This window comes from Oncorhynchus gorbuscha, linkage group LG01, assembly GCF_021184085.1.
Source record: "Oncorhynchus gorbuscha isolate QuinsamMale2020 ecotype Even-year linkage group LG01, OgorEven_v1.0, whole genome shotgun sequence".
Lineage (NCBI taxonomy): Eukaryota > Metazoa > Chordata > Actinopteri > Salmoniformes > Salmonidae > Oncorhynchus > Oncorhynchus gorbuscha.
Window position 1 is genome coordinate 15,416,780 of NC_060173.1, and position 20,935 is coordinate 15,437,714.

The 20,935-nt window shown below is 47.1% G+C and overlaps 1 protein-coding gene across 2 annotated transcripts in view; it reads right to left on the reverse strand.

The window, feature by feature from the left end:
• poc1b (POC1 centriolar protein B) overlaps positions 1-20,935 on the reverse strand; it is a 71,725-nt gene that overhangs the window by 50,159 nt on the left and 631 nt on the right. The window contains exons 2-11 of one of the 2 annotated variants that reach the window (XM_046345589.1): positions 20,536-20,620; positions 20,199-20,370; positions 19,647-19,826; positions 18,110-18,217; positions 17,738-17,853; positions 17,434-17,567; positions 14,744-14,812; positions 14,129-14,281; positions 13,879-13,959; positions 13,018-13,467 (exon numbers count right to left, since the gene is read on the reverse strand). In XM_046345589.1, the coding sequence (XP_046201545.1) occupies positions 13,408-13,467; positions 13,879-13,959; positions 14,129-14,281; positions 14,744-14,812; positions 17,434-17,567; positions 17,738-17,853; positions 18,110-18,217; positions 19,647-19,826; positions 20,199-20,370; positions 20,536-20,620 (1,158 nt within the window). In that variant the 3' untranslated portion in view covers positions 13,018-13,407. Of the gene's footprint in view, positions 1-13,017; positions 13,468-13,878; positions 13,960-14,128; positions 14,282-14,743; positions 14,813-17,433; positions 17,568-17,737; positions 17,854-18,109; positions 18,218-19,646; positions 19,827-20,198; positions 20,371-20,535; positions 20,621-20,935 lie in introns of those variants that run through there. The other variant, XM_046345582.1, reaches the window with a different exon arrangement.

Genomic DNA, 20,935 nt, shown 5'->3' on the forward strand with positions numbered 1-20,935 from the left:
GGGGCTCCATGCAAGATCTCACCCCGTGGGAATCAATGATCATGAGGAAGGTGAGGGATCAGCCCAGAACTACACAGCAGGACCTGGTCAATGACCTGAAGAGAGCTGGGACCACAGTCTCAAAGAAAACCATTAGTAACACACTACGCCGTCATGGATTAAAATCCTGCAGCGCACACAAGGTCCCCCTGCTCAAGCCAGCGCATGTCCAGGCTCGTCTAAAGTTTGCCAATGACCATCTGGATGACACAGAGGAGGAATGGGATGTCATGTAGTCTGATGAGACAAAAATAGAGCTTTTTGGTCTAAAATCCACTAGCCATGTTTGGAGGAAGAAGAGGGATGAGTACAAAACCCCAAGAACACTATCCCAACCGTGAATCATGGAGGTGGAAACATCATTCTTTGGGGATGCTTCTTTGGGGACAGGACGACTGCACCGTATTGAGGGGAGGATGGATGGGGCCATGTATCGCGAGATCTTGGCCAACAACCTCCTTCCCTCAGTAAGAGCATTGAAGATGGGTCGTGGCTGGGTCTAGAAAATCTTTGGAGGGAGCTGAAAGTTCGTATTGCCCAGCGACAGCCCCGAAACCTGAAGGATCTGGAGAAGGTCTGTATGGAGGAGTGGGCCAAAATCCCTGCTGCAGTGTGTGCAAACCTAGTCAAGAACTACAGGAAACGTATGATCTCTGTAATTGCAAACAAAGGTTTCTGTACCAAATATTAAGTTCTGGTTTTCTGATGTATCAAATACTTATGTCATGCAATAAAATGCAAATTAATTACTTAAAAATCATACAATGTGATTTTCTGGATTTTTGTTTTAGATTCAGTCTCTCACAGTCGAAGTATACCTATGATAAAAATTAGACCTCTACATGCTTTGTAAGTAGGAAAACCTGCAAAATCTGCAGTGTATAAAATACTTGTTCTCCCCAATGCATCTCTGTATTTTGAACTTTGTGGGTGGGGCCTCCCCAGTGGTGTAGCTGTTTAAGTCAATGTAAAATGCGTTGCTACAGATACCCGTGCCGGCCGCCACCGGGAGACCCATGAGGCGGCTTTTGGTTTTAATTTAGAATCCTCTATATGGAATTATTGGAGGAGAGTCAATCATAATTTATATACTGTCGGCGTCATGAGTCTCACTAGTGTTGAGTAATGTGCTGTTAAAAGTGGTGGTCTTATTTAAAGAGCATAATGAAGTTAGAAGCAATAGGATTAAGCAAAACCTGCAATTATTTTAGCACAGTTTCGCGCTGCTCTGAGACAATTAAACCCCGGTCTCCCACGTGCCTGCATTCTCTAGTACAGCCACTATTGAAAGCAATCAAATGCTTCTCAAAGATGCCCACTGGTGGTCAAACTAGCACTAACTAGCATAAAATGGAACCAGTGGTTCACACTTAAATAACGTGCCATAGAACTTCTGTGGCATCATGCAAGCTGCGCCGTAGTACACTGAAACTTTTAAAGGACTAACCACTATTTAGACATCTATGTTTGGGCCAAATCAAGGCTGGTCCAGACCGGAACAAAACCTGAAACAAACGTCTATGATTTAAGATTTGGTCCGGATATAGACCAAAAACCAACGTCTAGCTAGACAGGACCAAAAGGCATCAGCGTCGGTCCGTGCTTACAGAGTTACACGGAACCCAAACCGGCTGCGTGAGTGAGCCAGCGTGCATAAATTTGTCTAACTACGCCAAATGCGATCATGACACGTAGGTTAAAATATCAAAACAAACTCTGAACCAATGACATTCATTTGGGGACAGGACAAAAAGCATTAAACATGTATGGCAATTTAGCTAGTTAGCTTGCACTTGCTAGCTAATTTGTCCTATTTAGCTAGCTGACTGTTGCTAGCTAATTTGTCCTGGGATATAAACATTGAGTTGTTATTTGACCTGGAATGCACAAGGACCTCTACTCCGACAACTAATCCACACATAAAACAGCCAACCAAATCATTTCTAGTCATCTCTCCTCCTTCCAGGCTTTTTCATCTTTGAACTTATATGGTGATTGGCATCTAACTTCCATAGTATTACCAGGACAACCGGCAACAAAGTTTCTTTCAATCACCCATGTGGTTATAACCAATGAGGAGAAGGAACATGGGTACCTGCTTCTATAAACCAATGAGGAGATGGGAGAGGCAGGACTTTCAGCACGATCTGCGTCAGAAATAGAAAGGAGTTATATTTTAGACCTTGGAGTCGCAGAAGCTCGTTGGCGCATGAGAGCAGTGTGGGTGCAATAATTGACCAACATGGATGTCTGGATGTATTTTGCGACGCTCGCGCACGCAACGTGTCCGGTCTGGTCAGCATGTTATTGACTACAGCAGGGATGGGCAACTCCAGTCCTTGGAGGATGGAGTGGTGTAACACTTTTTCCCCATCCCAAGTCAACACAGCTGGTGAAACTAATTGCATTATAAAAACTAAAGATCATGATTAGTAGATTATTGGTTTCTGCTGTGTTAGCTGAGCTAGGGGCAAAAGTGTGCCACCAATCCGTCCCCAGTGTACTGGAGTTGCCCATCCCTGGCCTACAGTGTTGCCTGAAATGTAAGCTTAGGTATGTATGCCCATCCATGTGGTAGGCCCAACATTTTTAAAACAAGCCATTGAATTGGCTTTATTAATCCCGATTCTTGTGGCTAATCAATTTCAACTCAATATCAGCAACCCAAATGTATTAAGATGAGTTAACCTGAGCCTATTTGCAACGTGTTTAAACATCGGGAAATGTATAAGTACCATTCTCTTCTTCGCTATGATCAGCTTGAAAAAAAATAGATACAAACTTGAAACCACTGATCATGACAATTTAGCCCACGGGATGAAACTCCGGGACAGCAGTTGTGAGGGGACTGATTGACCATGTCATGTATTTATTTTATTTAACTAGGCAAGTCAGTTAATAACAAATTCTTATTTACAGTGACTGCCTACACCGGCCAAACCTGGACGGTGCTGGGCCAATTGTGCGCCGCCCTATGGGACTCCAAATCACAGCCGGTTGTGATACAGCCTTGATTTAAAAAGGGTGTCTGTAGTGACGCATCAAGCACTGAGATGCTGTGCCTTAGACCGCTGCGCACTCGGGAGCATTTTACTTCGATCGGTCCTGTTTTTAGGATACACTACATGACCAAGAGTATATGGACACCTGCTCATCAAACATATCATTCCAAAATCATGGACATTAATATGGGGTTGGTCCCCCTTTGTTGCTATAACAGCCTCCACTCTTCTGGGAAGGCTTTCCACTAGATGTTGGAACATTGCTGCAGGGATTTGCTTCCATTCAGCCACAAGAGCATTAGTGAGGTCAAGCACTGATGTTGGGCGTTTAGGCCTGGCTCACAGTCTGCATTCTAATTCATCCCAAAGGTGTTCGATGGGGTGGAAGTCAGTCAAGTTCTTCCACACCGATCGACAAACCATTTCTGCATGGACCTCACTTTGTGCACAGGAGCATTGTCATTCTGAAACAGGAAAGGGCCTTCCCTAAACTGTTGCCACAAAGTTGGAAATACAGATTTGTCCAGAAAGTCATTGTGTTGTAGCGTTAAGATGTACCTTCACAGGAACTAAGGGCCATGCTCTCAGGAAAAACCGCCCCAGACCATTGTTTCTCCACTAAACTTCACAGTTGGCACTATGCATTCGGGCAAGTAGCATTCTCCTGGCATACGCCAAACCCAGATTTGTCCGTTGGCCTGCCAGATTGTGAAGCGTGATTCATCACTCCAGGGAACTCGTTTCCACTGCTCCAGAGTCCAATGGTGGTGAGCTTTACACCACTCCAGCCGATGCTCGGCCATAGAAACCCATTTCATGACACTCCCGACAAAGTTATTGTACCGACATTGCTTCCAAATGCAGTTTGGAACTCGGTAGTTAGTATTGCAACCAAGAACAGACCATTTGTACACGCTACTCGCTGTAGCACTCAGTGGTCCTGTTCTCTGAGCAGTTGTTGCTCCTAGACGTTTCCACTTCACAATAACAGCACTTACAGATGACCAGGAGAGCTCTAGCAGGGCAGAAATTTGACAAACTAACTTGTTAGAAAGGTGGCAACCTATGACAGTGACACATTGAAAGTCACGGAGATCTTCACGAAGGCCATTCTACTAAAAATATTTGTCTATGAAGGCCGCATGGCTGTGTGCTCGATTTTATACACTAGTATGACTAAAATTGCCAAATCCACTCATTTGAAGGGGTGTCCACATGCTTTTGTATATATAGTGTTTGTTAACATCTCGGTGGATTTTTTATTTGATTGGGCGACCATTTAGGCTATTTGACCTGAGAAGTTATGTAAAAAGTATCTCATTATATTGTCATAGATTTTATCTCCAGCCTGTAGACTACAGAAAAGGCCACATACTCTTTCTACTATATCATATTCTGCTACATGATTTACCTTAGATTATTTTTCTGACTAAATGTTGGAGTGCCTCAGCGATTCATATCTCCAAAAGTACCCCAGAGAGGCGGGCTTGGAATCGAAAGAGATAAATATTTTGCGCCGCTGCCTTTGACAAAGTGGGCACTGCTTATCATAGGGCGCCATCAGCACTCACCTAAAAAAAAGCCCATACGCCACTGGTTGAGGGAAATTGTCATTGTATTTGGGCAGAATTATTTGAGTTTTTCTGTGTTGTTGGAGATGGGTCTTGGTTAGTTTAGTTCAGAAAATGCCGGCCTTGTCAATCGATGTGCAGCCACCTAATCCTGCCTCATAAGCGGCCCAGCATTGGGTATTCCAAGGCAGCAGCACAGCCCTCAAGCAACAGCCTGCCTGCTTCCTCTGAGTGAGTGCTCACTGCATAAGGGGGAAATGAGGAAGAGAGAGACTGAGTGAGGGAGGGAAGGAGAGACAGAAAATCCTACTAAATTAGTGATCAGGCTTGCCCAGCCTGCATCTTTGATGAATGAGATCATGTTTGGCCACTGACATGATGCCAACGCCACAGCGACTGCAGTGTGGGCTGCTTGGAGAGAGAGGGCCGATAGAGGAATACCAGACGTATACAGTGTCTTGTGACGTTTTCCATTTTGTCCCCTCCATCACCAGATGATTGACTAGTTGGGAAATGTTGCGTAAACCTCAGTTACAGGAACACCACCTCCACAATAAGTACATCACAGAACAGCAAAAAGGACAATGTTGTCGATATGCAGGCATTTGTGTTACTCAGAGGAGAGATGGTTCATTCGATCAATATCTTCACAGGACCTGAAAAGACAGGGCATTCATTGAGAGAAATCATGTTCATGTTGGAACATCAGAAGTCTAAGTGCATAGAACATACCCAGAATATTTATTTTAAGCATAGTGTTGTCATGACGTTGGCCTGGGGGGTAGGTTTAAGACAACCATAAATATCTCTTCCCCCTCTCTCTACCCTACTGAAGTTACATTTGCAAAACCCTTGGTTAACAGAGATTCTGGGAACATCAGAAGGTGGGGGGAAATTAACTATATTCTGGTAATCCGACCAATGGAACATATGCGGTGGTGCGTAATGAATATGATGGCAGTTCGTTTGTCATCAGACATTCTCATCAATGATAAGATGACATAACTCTGATGTGTAGACTTTCCACTGTAGAGTTTATCGGATTCACATGGAATTGTAGTTCGATTTAAATGTTTGAATATGAAATTATTCGTGATGGGATGAAATGTGATTTTAGCTTCTAAAATGTGAGATTTGGGTTTTCAAAAGACAGGGCTCTGCTCAAATCAGTGGCCCGCCCCTGTGGAGGGACATGGGCTATAAAACATGTGCTCCTCTCCCTTCCTTTATAAGCCCTTGACAACAATATAACCTCTTCCGAGGACGACGGTCCTATGTCAGAATGGTTCAGATAATAACTACAGAACGAAGCCAACATCAGCGTGAGCTTTGGTTGCGAATGGTATGAACTTTGAACTCTTATTCACTACAGAAGTGATACCTCCTAGCCGTTGAGTTAGCAACAGCAGCTGCAAACGAGGGTTAGGAAGGAACAGAACGAGTATCCCATCTATCACCCAACGACGTTACTACAACGTGTTCAATTGACAACCAGAGACATTCTTCAAAGGACTCGGTTGGGCAACACGGCCTTCCATCTACCACCAACCTACCGAAGCACAGGTCAGAAATGGCCGGTAATTTAGAATGCATAAGATACTGTATTTACGATAGCACAGCTTCTTCCCTTTGTTCCTCAGTCTTCCTGCTCTTTCACTCAAACCCAGCCCCTTTTCTTTTATGCAACAAGCTGTCATATCTGTTCCGCCCGCTAGGGATGTTTTCCTTTACGACGTCATTTGTAATCAAGTTATGATTTACTTGTGTAACTCTGTGTGATTAGTTAGGTATTTAGTAAATAAATAATTAAACCCAATTTTGTATTGCTGATTCAACTTGTTAGCCAGGGTTCGTGCGGATAACCAAGAATTTATAACTTGAGACCAAAATAAGATGAGGATTAATATTGACTGCTATTGATGTAAAATATTACTAGGTCTTTAAGAGTTTACTCGGAAGATAATGGCTCTATAAATATTATTTTGTGGTGCCCCGCCTCTCTAGTTAATTACATTTACATGATTAGCTCAATCCGGTGATATTAATTACGGTGAAATAATTTTATAGAATAGCATGTCATATCACTTAATCCGGCATAGCCAAAGACAAGACAGTGTTCACTCCCAGGCGGTTAGGAGGAAGTCTCTAAGATAGAGCTTGGACAATATGGGCCATTGGAACAAGATAATTGACAGCTAAAACATTGAAAGCAGTAGTGGTAGTTCAGGTTAACACAAAAAGTAAACTGGTGCACACCAATGGCATGATAATTGAGGCAAATATATCGTAATACAGATTATTTTTTAGGGCCTATAGTAGTTTGGTACACATCCCTCAGTGTATTTCTCTGCGAGCTGTCCTCTCCTGGTGGAAAGTGAACCTTGCTCCCCTGGGGACTGTGTGTGTGTCTATCTGAAGCCACTTCCATCATGTCTGGTCACTCATGCTTTTCTATCCACAGCACTTAAATCTGGTATCCACACCTCTGGGCCATCCAATATCCTGTATTTCCTGTTCCTACTGCACAGGACGGAAGCTTTGGTGCTGGCAGATTCTTCTTTACACGGTAGCATGACAAAAGAAAAAAAATTGTATTACATCATATTGCCATTTGCTCTGGACTAATTTCACGCCTGCCTACTTCATGTAGTTCAGTTGATGTGATTTCAATTGAATGCAATTTCAGTTGACACTCAAGGTACACTCCCTTTGTCTCAGCCACAAACCCAGAGAGGAGGCGGAGTGAGATGACAGACAGGCAGGCGAGGGACACAGCAGAGCAGTGAAAAAAACATGAACGCACCATTTGCCTTTGAGTCATCCCCAACACACACACACACACACACACACACACACACACACACACACACACACACACACACACACACACACACACACACACACACACACACACACACACACACACACACACACACACACACCTTCCGGGTGGCACAGCAAAAACCCTGGTTCAAATCCAGACTATATAATGTCAAGGAAAGAGGCACTGAGTTTGAAGGTAGGCCTAAAGATGCATCCACAGGTACATCTACAATTGACTCAAATTATGTCAATTAGCCTATCAGAAGCTTCTAAAGCTATGACATCCTTTTCTGTAATTTTCCAAGCTGTTTAATGGCACAGGTAATTTAGTGTATTAAACTTCTGACCCAATGGAATTGTGATACAGTGAATTCTAAGTGAAATCATCTGTCTGTAAAGAATTGTTGGAAAAATTACTTGTGTCATGCACAAAGTAGATGTCCTAACCAACACTATAGTTTGTTAACAAGAATTTTGTGAAGTGGTTGAAAAACGAGTTTTAATGACTCCAACCTAAGTGTATGTAAACTTCTGACTTCAACTGTACATAAACTTGTTTTTTTCCCCCTCAATCTGAGCGCTCTGGAGCAGGTTTTCATCAAGGATCTGTACTTTGCGCCGTTCATCTTTCCCTCGATCCTGACTAGTCTCAGAGTCCGTGCTGCTGAAATACATCCCCACATCCAGATGCTGTCACCACCATGCGTCACCGAAGGGATGGTGCAAGGTTTTCTCCAGACATGACGCTTGGCATTCACGCCAAAGAGTCAAGTCTTGGTTTCATCAGACCTGAGAATCTAGTTTCGCATGGTCAGAGTCCTTTAGGTGCCTTTTGGAAAACTCCAAGTAGGCTGTCATGTGCCTTTTACTGAGGAGTGGCTTCCATCTTGCCTCTACCATAAAGGCCTGATTGGTGGAGTACTGCAGAGATGTTTGTCCTTCTGGAAGGGTCTCCCATCTCCACAGAGGATCTATGGAGCTCTGTCCAAGTGACGGTCGGGTTCTTAGTCACCTCCCTCACCAAGGCCCTTCTCCCCTGATTGCTCTGTTTTCCTAGAGCTGGCTGCCTGGCCAGAGTCTTGGTGGGTCCAAACTTCTTCCATTTATCCTCTCTGGGATATTCGGGATGGTAGCGTCCCACCCCGTCAACAGTCAGTGAAAGTGCAGGGCACCAAATTCAAAACAAATCTCATCATTAAAATTCCTCAAGTATTTTACACCATTTTAAAGATAAAATTCTCGTTAATCCAGCCATAGTGTTCGATTTCAAAAAGGCTTTACAGCGAAAGCACAAACAATTATGTTAGGTCACCACCAAGTCACAGAAGTCACAGCCATTTTTCCAGCCAAAGAGAGGAGTCACAAAAAGCAGAAATATAGATACAATTAATCACTAAACTTTGATGATCTTCATCAGATGACACTCATAGGATTTTATGTTACACAATACATGTTTTGTTCGATAAAGTGCATATTTATATCCAAAAATCTCATTTTACATTGGCGTGTTATATTCAGTAGTTCCAAAACATGCAGTGATTTTGCAGAGCCACATCAATTTACAGAAATTGAGCAACAGACAGAGCGAGCGACAGACAGAGAGAGTGCGAGCGAGCGACAGACAGAGAGAGTGCGAGCGAGCGACAGACAGAGAGAGTGCGAGCGAGCGACAGAGTGCGAGCGAGCGACAGAGTGCGAGCGAGCGACAGAGTGCGAGCGAGCGACAGAGTGCGAGCGAGCGACAGAGTGCGAGCGAGCGAGAGAGTGCGAGCGAGAGAGTGCGAGCGAGAGAGCGAGTGCGAGCGAGAGAGCGAGTGCGAGCGAGAGAGCGAGTGCGAGCGAGAGAGCGAGTGCGAGCGAGAGAGCGAGTGCGAGCGAGAGAGCGAGTGCGAGCGAGAGAGCGAGTGCGAGCGAGAGAGCGAGTGCGAGCGAGAGAGCGAGTGCGAGCGAGAGAGCGAGTGCGAGCGAGAGAGCGAGTGCGAGCGAGAGAGCGAGTGCGAGCGAGAGAGCGAGTGCGAGCGAGAGAGCGAGTGCGAGCGAGAGAGCGAGAGAGCGAGAGAGTGCGAGCGAGAGAGCGAGAGCGAGTGCGAGCGAGAGAGTGCGAGTGCGAGCGAGAGAGCGAGTGCGAGCGAGAGAGCGAGTGCGAGCGAGAGCGAGAGAGCGAGAGGCGAGAGAGCGAGTGCGAGCGAGAGAGCGAGTGCGAGCGAGAGGCGAGAGAGCGAGTGCGAGCGAGAGAGCGAGTGCGAGCGAGAGAGCGAGTGCGAGCGAGAGAGCGAGTGCGAGCGAGAGAGCGAGTGCGAGCGAGAGAGCGAGTGCGAGCGAGAGAGCGAGTGCGAGCGAGAGAGCGAGTGCGAGCGAGAGAGCGAGTGCGAGCGAGAGAGCGAGTGCGAGCGAGAGAGCGAGTGCGAGCGAGAGAGCGAGTGCGAGCGAGAGAGCGAGTGCGAGCGAGAGAGCGAGTGCGAGCGAGAGAGTGCGAGTGCGAGCGAGAGAGTGCGAGTGCGAGCGAGAGAGTGCGAGTGCGAGCGAGAGAGTGCGAGTGCGAGCGAGAGAGTGCGAGTGCGAGCGACAGACAGACAGACAGAGCGCGAGCGAGCGAGCGACAGACAGAGCGCGAGCGAGCGAGCGACAGACAGAGCGCGAGCGAGCGAGCGACAGACAGACAGACAGACAGAGCGCGAGCGAGCGACAGACAGACAGACAGAGCGCGAGCGAGCGAGCGACAGACAGACAGAGCGAGCGAGCGACAGACAGACAGAGCGCGAGCGAGCGACAGACAGACAGACAGAGCGCGAGCGAGCGAGCGACAGACAGACAGACAGAGCGCGAGCGAGCGCGCAGACAGACAGACAGAGCGCGAGCGAGCGACAGACAGACAGAGCGCGAGCGAGCGAGCGACAGACAGACAGACAGAGCGCGAGCGAGCGAGCGACAGACAGACAGACAGACAGAGCGCGAGCGAGCGAGCGACAGACAGACAGACAGACAGAGCGCGAGCGCGCGAGCGACAGACAGACAGAGCGCGAGCGACAGACAGACAGAGCGCGAGCGACAGACAGAGCGCGAGCGACAGACAGAGCGCGAGCGAGCGAGCGACAGACAGACAGAGCGCGAGCGAGCGACAGACAGACAGACAGAGCGCGAGCGAGCGAGCGACAGACAGACAGACAGAGCGCGAGCGAGCGAGCGACAGACAGACAGACAGAGCGCGAGCGAGCGACAGACAGACAGACAGAGCGCGAGCGAGCGACAGACAGACAGACAGAGCGCGAGCGAGCGAGCGACAGACAGACAGACAGACAGAGCGCGAGCGAGCGAGCGACAGACAGACAGACAGACAGACAGAGCGCGAGCGAGCGAGCGACAGACAGACAGACAGACAGACAGAGCGCGAGCGACAGACAGACAGAGCGCGAGCGACAGACAGACAGAGCGCGAGCGACAGACAGACAGAGCGCGAGCGACAGACAGACAGAGCGCGAGCGACAGACAGACAGAGCGCGAGCGACAGACAGACAGAGCGCGAGCGACAGACAGAGCGCGAGCGACAGACAGACAGAGCGCGAGCGACAGACAGAGCGAGCGACAGACAGAGCGCGAGCGACAGACAGAGCGCGAGCGACAGACAGAGCGCGAGCGACAGACAGAGCGCGAGCGACAGACAGAGCGCGAGCGACAGACAGAGCGCGAGCGACAGACAGAGCGCGAGCGACAGACAGAGCGCGAGCGACAGACAGAGCGAGCGACAGACACAGCGCGAGCGACAGACAGAGCGCGAGCGACAGACAGAGCGCGAGCGACAGACAGAGACAGCGCGAGCGACAGACAGAGACAGCGCGAGCGACAGAGACAGCGCGAGCGACAGAGACAGCGCGAGCGACAGAGACAGCGCGAGCGACAGAGACAGCGCGAGCGACAGAGACAGCGCGAGCGACAGAGACAGCGCGAGCGACAGACAGACAGAGACAGCGCGAGCGACAGACAGACAGAGACAGCGCGAGCGACAGACAGAGACAGCGCGAGCGACAGACAGACAGAGACAGCGCGAGCGACAGACAGACAGAGACAGCGCGAGCGACAGACAGACAGAGACAGCGCGAGCGACAGACAGACAGAGACAGCGCGAGCGACAGACAGCAGCGACGACAGCAGACACAGACAGCGAGCGACAGACAGAGAGACAGCGCGAGCGACAGACAGACAGAGACAGCGCGAGCGACAGACAGACAGAGACAGCGCGAGCGACAGACAGACAGAGACAGCGCGAGCGACAGACAGACAGAGACAGCGCGAGCGACAGACAGACAGAGACAGCGCGAGCGACAGACAGACAGAGACAGAGCGAGCGACAGACAGACAGACAGACACAGAAGCGCGAGCGACAGACAGACAGAGACAGCGCGAGCGACAGACAGACAGAGACAGCGCGAGCGACAGACAGACAGAGACAGCGCGAGCGACAGACAGCGCGAGCGACAGACAGACAGAGACAGCGCGAGCGACAGACAGACAGAGACAGAGCGAGCGACAGACAGAGCGAGCGACAGACAGAGCGAGCGACAGACAGACAGACAGACAGACGACAGACAGACGAGCGACAGACAGACAGAGCGACAGACAGTGACAGACAGACAGAGACAGTGCGAGCGACAGACAGACAGAGACAGACGCGAGCGACAGACAGACAGAGACAGACAGTGCGAGCGACAGACAGTGCGAGCGACAGACAGACAGAGACAGACAGTGCGACGACAGACAGAGCAGCGACAGACAGTGCGAGCGACAGACAGACAGAGACAGACAGCGGCGACAGACAGTGCAGACAGACAGAGACAGACAGTGCGAGCGACAGACAGACAGAGACAGACAGTGCGAGCGACAGACAGACAGAGACAGCGCGAGCGACAGACAGACAGACAGTGCGAGCGACAGACAGTGCGAGCGACAGACAGTGCGAGCGACAGACAGTGCGAGCGACAGACAGTGCGAGCGACAGACAGTGCGAGCGACAGACAGAGCGAGCGACAGACAGTGCGAGCGACAGACAGTGCGAGCGACAGACAGTGCGAGCGACAGACAGTGCGAGCGACAGACAGAGCGACAGACAGACAGACAGTGCGAGCGACAGACAGACAGAGCGACAGTGCGAGCGACAGACAGACAGAGCGACAGTGCGACAGACAGACAGAGCGACAGTGCGAGCAACAGACAGACAGAGCGACAGTGCGAGCGACAGACAGACAGAGCGACAGTGCGAGCGACAGACAGACAGAGCGACAGTGCGAGCGACAGACAGACAGAGCGACAGTGCGAGCAACAGACAGACAGAGCGACAGACAGACAGAGCGACAGAGCGAGCGACAGACAGACAGAGCAACAGTGCGAGCGAGCGAGCGACAGACAGACAGAGCAACAGTGCGAGCGAGCGACAGACAGACAGAGCAACAGTGCGAGCGACAGTGCGACAGAGCGACAGTGCGAGCGACAGTGCGAGCGACAGTGCGAGCGACAGTGCGAGCGACAGTGCGAGCGACAGTGCGACAGTGCGAGCGACAGTGCGAGCGACAGTGCGACAGTGCGAGCGACAGTGCGAGCGACAGTGCGAGAGAGACAGGAAAAGGAGTATAGTACATGCAGCCAGACCGTACTTTTTAAGCCAAAGGCAGTACTCACAGTGCAGAGACGGGGGAGGTACAGAGAAGCTCTTTGCTGCCTACATGGATGAATGGGATCTGCATATTCAGTAGGCATGTTGTTCCCACATCATGTACTGTGATAACATTAACTCAACACACCATCTACAAAGATGCTACAAACAATGCCATGTTAAACTGTCTGTCCACAGCACACCCATTTAGGCCAATCTGGCATGAATGAACACATGAACAAACTCATGAATTAATGAATAAACTATATTACTCTTCAACAACCACAGAGAAGCCCAAGCTGCCTACAGTACAGTGCTGCTCTGTTTGTCAACCTAAAACAGCTCGCTGGTATCGTGAACTCCTTTGAGTGCATTGTGGGTCAGGGCACTGCAATGGAGAGCACACACACAGAGAAGGTGTTGATAATGCTGTTGTCACCAATGACACAATTAAACACTGGTCTGTATCCCCACCTGGTGGACTATACATGTTACACATCATGAAGTCTACCTGGGAACCTGAGACAGCGCGCGCACCCCCCACGCACCCGCACCCCCCCCCCGCCCCCCCACACGCACACACACCCCCCACCCACACACACACAATCCAAGGACTTGTTCATTAGGGCACACAGTAAAGGAAAATGTAAACAGTTTCTTATTGGAAAATACCCTGTTTCATACAGTTTTGGAGCGGTTCCTTTTGTTTCATGCCTACTGAAGATGACTCAGTTATAGCCAGATGAAACGGACATCTGACTGTGAGGGAGATCGTGCTGGTGGGTAGAAGGGTTCTTACCGTAGTGGCTGTGTAGAGGGTCTGGCCCACCTCTATGACAGCCGGGGCAGTGGTCTGGGTGTCTGCCACCATGGGACTGATCTATGGTCACAACAGTGTGAAGCATTTGGAATACAAACACCACCTGTATACAATGCATTATGGATGCATTTATTGGAATATGAATTTGACATGTCTGAATCAAATGTGAAGTCAGTGAGAAGATGATTGTGTTTATCCATGTGTTGTTATGTCTGTGTTGCCCTCTGACCTCTATAGCCCCAGACTGGGCGGAGTGGAGGTGTGGTCCTCGAGGGTAGATGTCTGTCAGGTGAGGAGGGGGGTCGGGGCTGACCCGCTGGCTGTGTCTGCTCAGGACCTCACGGTAGTCAAAAGAATCAAAGTTGGTCTTCCACATTAAAACCTGGGGGTGGTAGGTAGACTCGCGGTTAAGAGCGAAATGTCGCTGGTTTTCTAATCCCCAAGCAGACTAGGTAAAACAAATCTGCCGATGTGCCCTTGAGCAAGGAACTTAACCCTGATTGTTCCTGTAAATGGCTCTGCTAAATGACAACTGTAAATGTTGATAGATGTGAGCCATTAGGGCAGGAAACCAGCTCATCATTGCAAATAAGTAGATTTTTTTATTTAACTAAATTAGTTATGAACAAATTCTTATTTACAATGACAGCCTACCCCAGCCAAACCTTCCCCTAACCCAGACGATGGGAGAATATGATAGTCTGTCCTGAGTATACAGAGATCTAGTACCTGCATTTTTCCAATAAGACGACTGATCAGATTTAGATTATGCAGAAAACTATTTTGCTGGTGTTCCCTACTGAGCTATCTGCTTCCCTTCATACCATGAACACAGTCCACCCACCTGAGCATCACAACCCCCTGAGGCAAAGAAGTCTCCTCCCCTGGAGAAGGCCACAGCCAGGACAGGACCCTAGGAGTCAAAACAACTAAAACACTTCAAATCACAGACACTACAACATAAGATAAGACTAGAGACCATGACAGCTCCTTGCTTCAGATGTTCAGATCATAGAATTGTATTTAATAATAATAATCTAGCAATTCTATTTCTATAGTTCAGATGGGTACGTCTATAGAAACGTTTGTGATCATACGCACGTCCCCAGGTTCTGGGCTAATAAAGAATGCCAGTAAATAACAGGAAGACTTGCACACCGTATACGCTCCCAATTCACTGCTTTACTGACTACATTTCCAAAGCGGATCTTTGTCAGGTCGAGTGCTCACAGCCCACCTCACATGACCATTACACACACGGTGGGTGAGGAAACAATTCACTGCTTTACTGACCAAATTGAACATTGAATATATATATAAAAAATGTTTTGTAATAATGACAGTTTTGTAATAATGACAATTACAACAATACTGAATGAACAATTTATTTTAATATAATATAATACATCAATAAAATCTATTTAGTCTCAAAAAAATAATGAAACATGTTCAATTTGGTTTAAATAATGCAAAAACAAACTGTTGGAGAAGAAAGTAAAAGTGCAATATGTGCCATGTAAAACAGCTACCGTTTAAGTTCCTTGCTCAGAACATGAGAACATATGAAAGCTGGTGGTTCCTTTAAACATGAGTCTTCAATATTCCCAGGTAAGAAGTTTCAGGTTGTCGTAATTATAGGACTTTCTCTCTATACCATTTGTATTTCATATACCTTTATACCTTTCACTATTGGATGTTCTTATAGGCACTTTAGTATTGCCAGTGTAACAGTATAGCTTCCGTCCCTCTCCTCGCTCCTACCTGGGCTCGAACCAGGAACACGTCGGCTACACCAGCCTAATCTCAGGAGATGATATGCTTGAAGTCATAAACAGCGCAATGCTCGAAGCACAGCGAAGAGCTGCTGTCTAACCCAGTAAAGTTCTGTTTGAATGAATGCTTACGAGCTGCTGCCTACCACCGCTCAGTCAGACTACCGATCAAATCATAGACTTCATTATAATAACACACAGAAATACAAGCCTTAGGTGATTAATATGTTCAAATCCGGAAACTATAATTTCGAAAATAAAATGTTTTTTCTTTCAGTGAAATACAGAACCATTCCGTATTTTATCTAACGGGTGGCATCCCTAAGTCTAAATATTGCGGTTACATTGCACAACCTTCAATGTTATGTCAAAATTATGTAAAATTTGGGCAAATTAGTTCGCAACGAGACAGGCAGCCCAAACTGTTGCATATACCCTGACTCTGTTGCACAGAATGCAAGAGAAGAGACACAATTTCCCTAGTTTAATATCACCTGCTAACATGAATTTCTTTTAACTAAATATGCAGGTTTAAAGATATATACTTCTGTGTATTGATTTTAAGAAAGGCATTGATGTTTATGGTTAGGTATATTCGTGCAAAGATTGTGCTTTTTTTGCAAATGCGCTTTTGTTAAATCATCCCGTTTGGCGAAGTTGGCTGTCTTTGTTAGGAAGAAATGGTCTTCACAGAGTTCGCAACGAGCCAGGCGGCCCAAACTGCTGCATATACCCTGACTCTGTTGCATAGAACGCAAAAGAAGTGACAATTTCCCCAGTTAAAAGAAATTCAAGTAAGAAGGCAATATTAACTAAATATGCAGGTTTAAAAATATATACTTGTGTATTGATTTTAAGAATGGCATGGATGTTTATGGTTAGGTACACATTGGTGCAACGACAGTGCTATTTTCGCAAATGCGCTTGTTAAATCACCCGTTTTGCGAAGTAGGCTGTAATTCAATGATAAATTAACAGGCACAGCATCAATTATATGCAACGCAGGGCAAGCTAGATAAACTAGTAATATCATCAACCATGTGTAGTTAACTAGTGATTATGTTAAGACAGATTGTTTTTTATAAGATACGTTTAATGCTAGCTAGCACCTTACCTTGGCTCCTTGCTGCACTCGCATAACAGGTAGTCAGCCTGCCTGTCTCCTCGTGGAGTGCAATCGGCCATGATCGGTGTCCAAAAATGCAGATTACCGATTGTTATGAAAACTTGAAATCGGCCCTAATTCATTGGCCATTCCAATTAATCGGTCAACCTCTAAATCAGGACTCTTAATAAGAGAAAGCCTGTGGATAATAATGGAGGCTCATCACAATATCAGCTCTCTGAGAGCAGTACACTGGTATCGAGCTTCCAGAGTAATCTAAAAAAAATATATATATTTTTTAAACGGTTGCCTTGGTGTAAACTTGGCCCCTTATGACCATATGTACCTGTGTGATTAATTATAGATTGACTATGTGCAAAAGTGAATTGCATTGTTTCCACACCCACCATGCGTCATGTGCGTAATGGTCATGTGCGTAATGGTCATGTGAGGTCAAAAGCGTATATTTGGGGATGTGAGCACGCAGTCCGTTTGACCTGATGAAGATCCATTTCGGATCAAAACATAGTGACTAAAGAGGTGAATTGGGAGCATAAACAGTGTACGGTCCATCTTGCTCTTTTCAGATGGGTCTGTCCACATACTGTAGCATAAAGAACAGCCTTAGCGTGGTCCTAAGTGTGGCCTAAGCCTTACCTTGTGTCCGTGGAGGGTGTAGATGAGGCGTCCCTCCAGCAGGTCCAGGATCTTCACTGTGCTGTCACTGGAGCCACTGATCATATAGTTTCCAGACGGGTGGAAGGAAAAGCAATTGATCCCTGAACTGTGGACTGATACCAAAAACAGAGTTTTGTGTGTGCAGACATTGAACCTGGCCTCTCTAATACAGGAAGATTGGTTGCCAGGTGTGTTTCTAGTAAAGTACACTCTAAAATAGAAAAATGTTGGGCAACCAGGCTGTCATTCAGTAGAATTCTTAAGCCTTTTAAAAGCTTGTTACCTTGGTAATGCTGGAGCAGTTTGTTTGTCCGTATGTCCCAGATCTTCAACGTGTTGTCTGCTCCTGAGGATGCTATGCAGGTGCCACTGGTGTTGAAGTCTACAAATGTTGCTGATCTAGGAAGGCAGAGGGTAATAGGCTACTACTTATCAAAGGTGTCAACCATGTTAGGTGGTTCCAAATATAAAATGCAATACAACACCACCACCAAGTGGTCATGTAGAAAACCCTTGAGTGGTTAGACTCCCCTCCCCCGACAGACAGTCATGTTACATCAATATAAAAACGGACTTTATTTTATTACAAATGCCAAATAAAACAATGAGAGGTTTAGTATAGCCTTCAAATATATAAAATAAGTATATTTCTTACCCTCCATACTCTGTAAAGCAGTTGATGCACTGTTTGGTGGAGGTGTCCCACAGTCGCACTGTGCGGTCATCACCACAGGAGGCAATTAGACGGCCGTCAGGAGAAAACCTGAATGACAAAACAGTTATAGCACAGACAGACCAACAATCTCCATCAGTTGTGATGGAGGAGAAAAAATTATATCGAATCAGTTACATTTCGGGATATTATTTGAGGGTATATCATATAGTTTGACAATATTGCAATATTAATTTTGCGCTAGATGGCTGCACCTGCACCAAAACTCGCAGTATTTGTCCTTCATAGCTTGTTCACCATCTTCTTAAATAAAAGAACCAATATGTTTTCAGCACTTTTAGTACCATGACTGAGTATCATGACTAGTTCTCATGGTTCTCTGTTGTCCCACTGCAGCAAACATTTGGTGAGCAACATTTTTGGAATATGGAAAATGTCCAATCTGTTTCCCCCTTTAGGGACTGCAGGGACTGCAGGGTTCAAATCCCAGTGTGGCCGCATCACTTACAAAGTTACATACACACATTGGGCTCCGATACCATACGTTTCAGTTTGAGGAACAAATCGATGCAGATGACCAAGCTCACCTGTGTGTGTGTGTGTGTGTGTATATATTATATTCATGTATATGGTGTATGTAGGCACCTAAGCTGAGCCATAAAGGAAACTGGGCAGCAAACCACCCCATTAAAAGTTAGTGGAGGGGGGGAGCAATGTTTGCTTTTTGTCTCTCACTCAACATCAACAGAACAAAGGAGATTATCGTGGACTTCAGGAAACAGCAGAGGGAGCACCCCCCCCCCATCCACATCGACGGGAAAGCAGCGTAGATGATGTAAAGTTAAGTTCCTCAGCTTACACCTCACAGACAATCTGAAATGATCCAACCACACAGACAGTGTACCCACACAGACAATGTAGTGAAGAAGGCACAGAAGCGCCTCTTCAACCTCAGGAGAATGAAGAAATTTGGCTTGTCATCAAAAACCCTCAAACCTTCACAGATGCACAATTGAGAGCATCCTGTCAGGCTGCATCACCGCCTGGTATGGTAACTGCACCGCCCATAAACGCAGGGTTCTCCAGAGGGTGGTGCAGTCTGCACAACGCATCACCGGGGGCAAACTACCTGCCCTCTAGGACACCTATCGCACCTGATGTCACAGGAAGGACAAACAGATCATCAAGGACAACAACCACCCGAGCCACTGCCTGTTCACCCCGCTACAATCGAAAAGGCGAGGTCAGTACAGGTGCATCAAAGCTGGGACAAAGAGACTGAAAAACAACTATCTCCAGGCCATCAGACTGTTAAACAGCCACCACTAAACACAGAGAGGCTGCTAAAACACTTCAGTGAACCGAAAATTCATAACGTTTGAGTCGATTTTCTGACCAATAAATGCTACATTTAGGTCAGTATGGGGTCCCGCAGACCGATGCATATCGATGAATCGTTATAGCCCTACTTTATTGTGTAAACCAAAAACAAACACATAGACAGTTGTTGGTTCAGTACCTGGCGCAGCGGACCCAGTTGGTGTGCTGGTTGAGTGAGTAGACAAAACGTTGTCTGTGGACACTCCACACCTTGACAGACTTGTCGTCTGACGCAGTCACTAGCCTCTGGCCGTCGTGAGAAAAGCTGACACTGCGTACTGTAGCCGTGTGGGCTTTGAACACCATCGACTCTCCTTTACTGAAGAACACACAAGAAAGAAAGAGAAGTGCTCAGAGAGAAATATGGGTAACAAACATTTAAAAGCAATGCACTAAGGTGAATCTAGTAGGTAATGTTCAATGCTGTGCGAGGAGACATTAAAGTTAGGTAGGCACTAGCTACAGAATACAATATCTCAGGTTGTTCAAATGTCAATGAAGTTGGGTAGTCTAGGTACTAGCTAAAGGTTGTTGCGATCTTAATGTCAACTGTCAGAGACTGCATGAAAGTGGCCTCTAAAGCCAGGTGTGGGTGTGGTCCTCTGTTGCTCAGTTGGTAGAACATGGCTCTTGCAACACCAGGATAGTGAGTTCGATCCCCGGGATATCAGGTGCTTCTCTCTCCACTCACATGCTGGGCGTCCACAGCCGTACAGTCTTGTCCTGGGATGCAGAGACGACCAGATCTCCTGCAGGGGAGAACTGGACCCCTGTGATGACATCTTTGTGTCCAAAAAAACGGAACGCCCTGGCCTTAGGGTTCAGATTCCAAATCATCAGGGTCTTATCTGCAGACCCTGAGGCTGAGAGGAACATGGATGGAAACACAATGAACATCTTGCCAACTCATTGTGAAGCCAAACATGACAATTCATTAAGGAGCTAGTAAGGGAGCAGAAACAGACTGGTTAGTAGGCTAAGTAAAGACATGATGCGATAGGGATTTGTGGTGTGTTGTGGATCTATACCCAGCTGTTTGTGTTTGGAATTGAAGTCTGCACAGGTGACAGCATCTTTGTGGCCCTTGAAGTGTCGCTCGAGGGTGGGGTCCTCCTGCAATGACAGAGTTCACCACAGGGTCAGGTATGGCTGGCATGCCAAAGTTGCCAAGTATGAGAAAACATTGAATGCCATACTATACAACTAAAATTGTGTTAGCTAAATGTACTAGTTAGGTTGAGTTAGGTTGCATGCTTTAGGTTGAAGGAAACTACTTCACTTTAATTAGTTATGCATTACAGACAATCAATATTCTTTCGAAATGGTAGCCAAATGAATTAACTACTGCAAGTAGCTGAGTAATTTCTAATTAAAGCTCTGGATAAACTAGGCTGATGACATGACAATACTGCCTATCCAACAACCAAG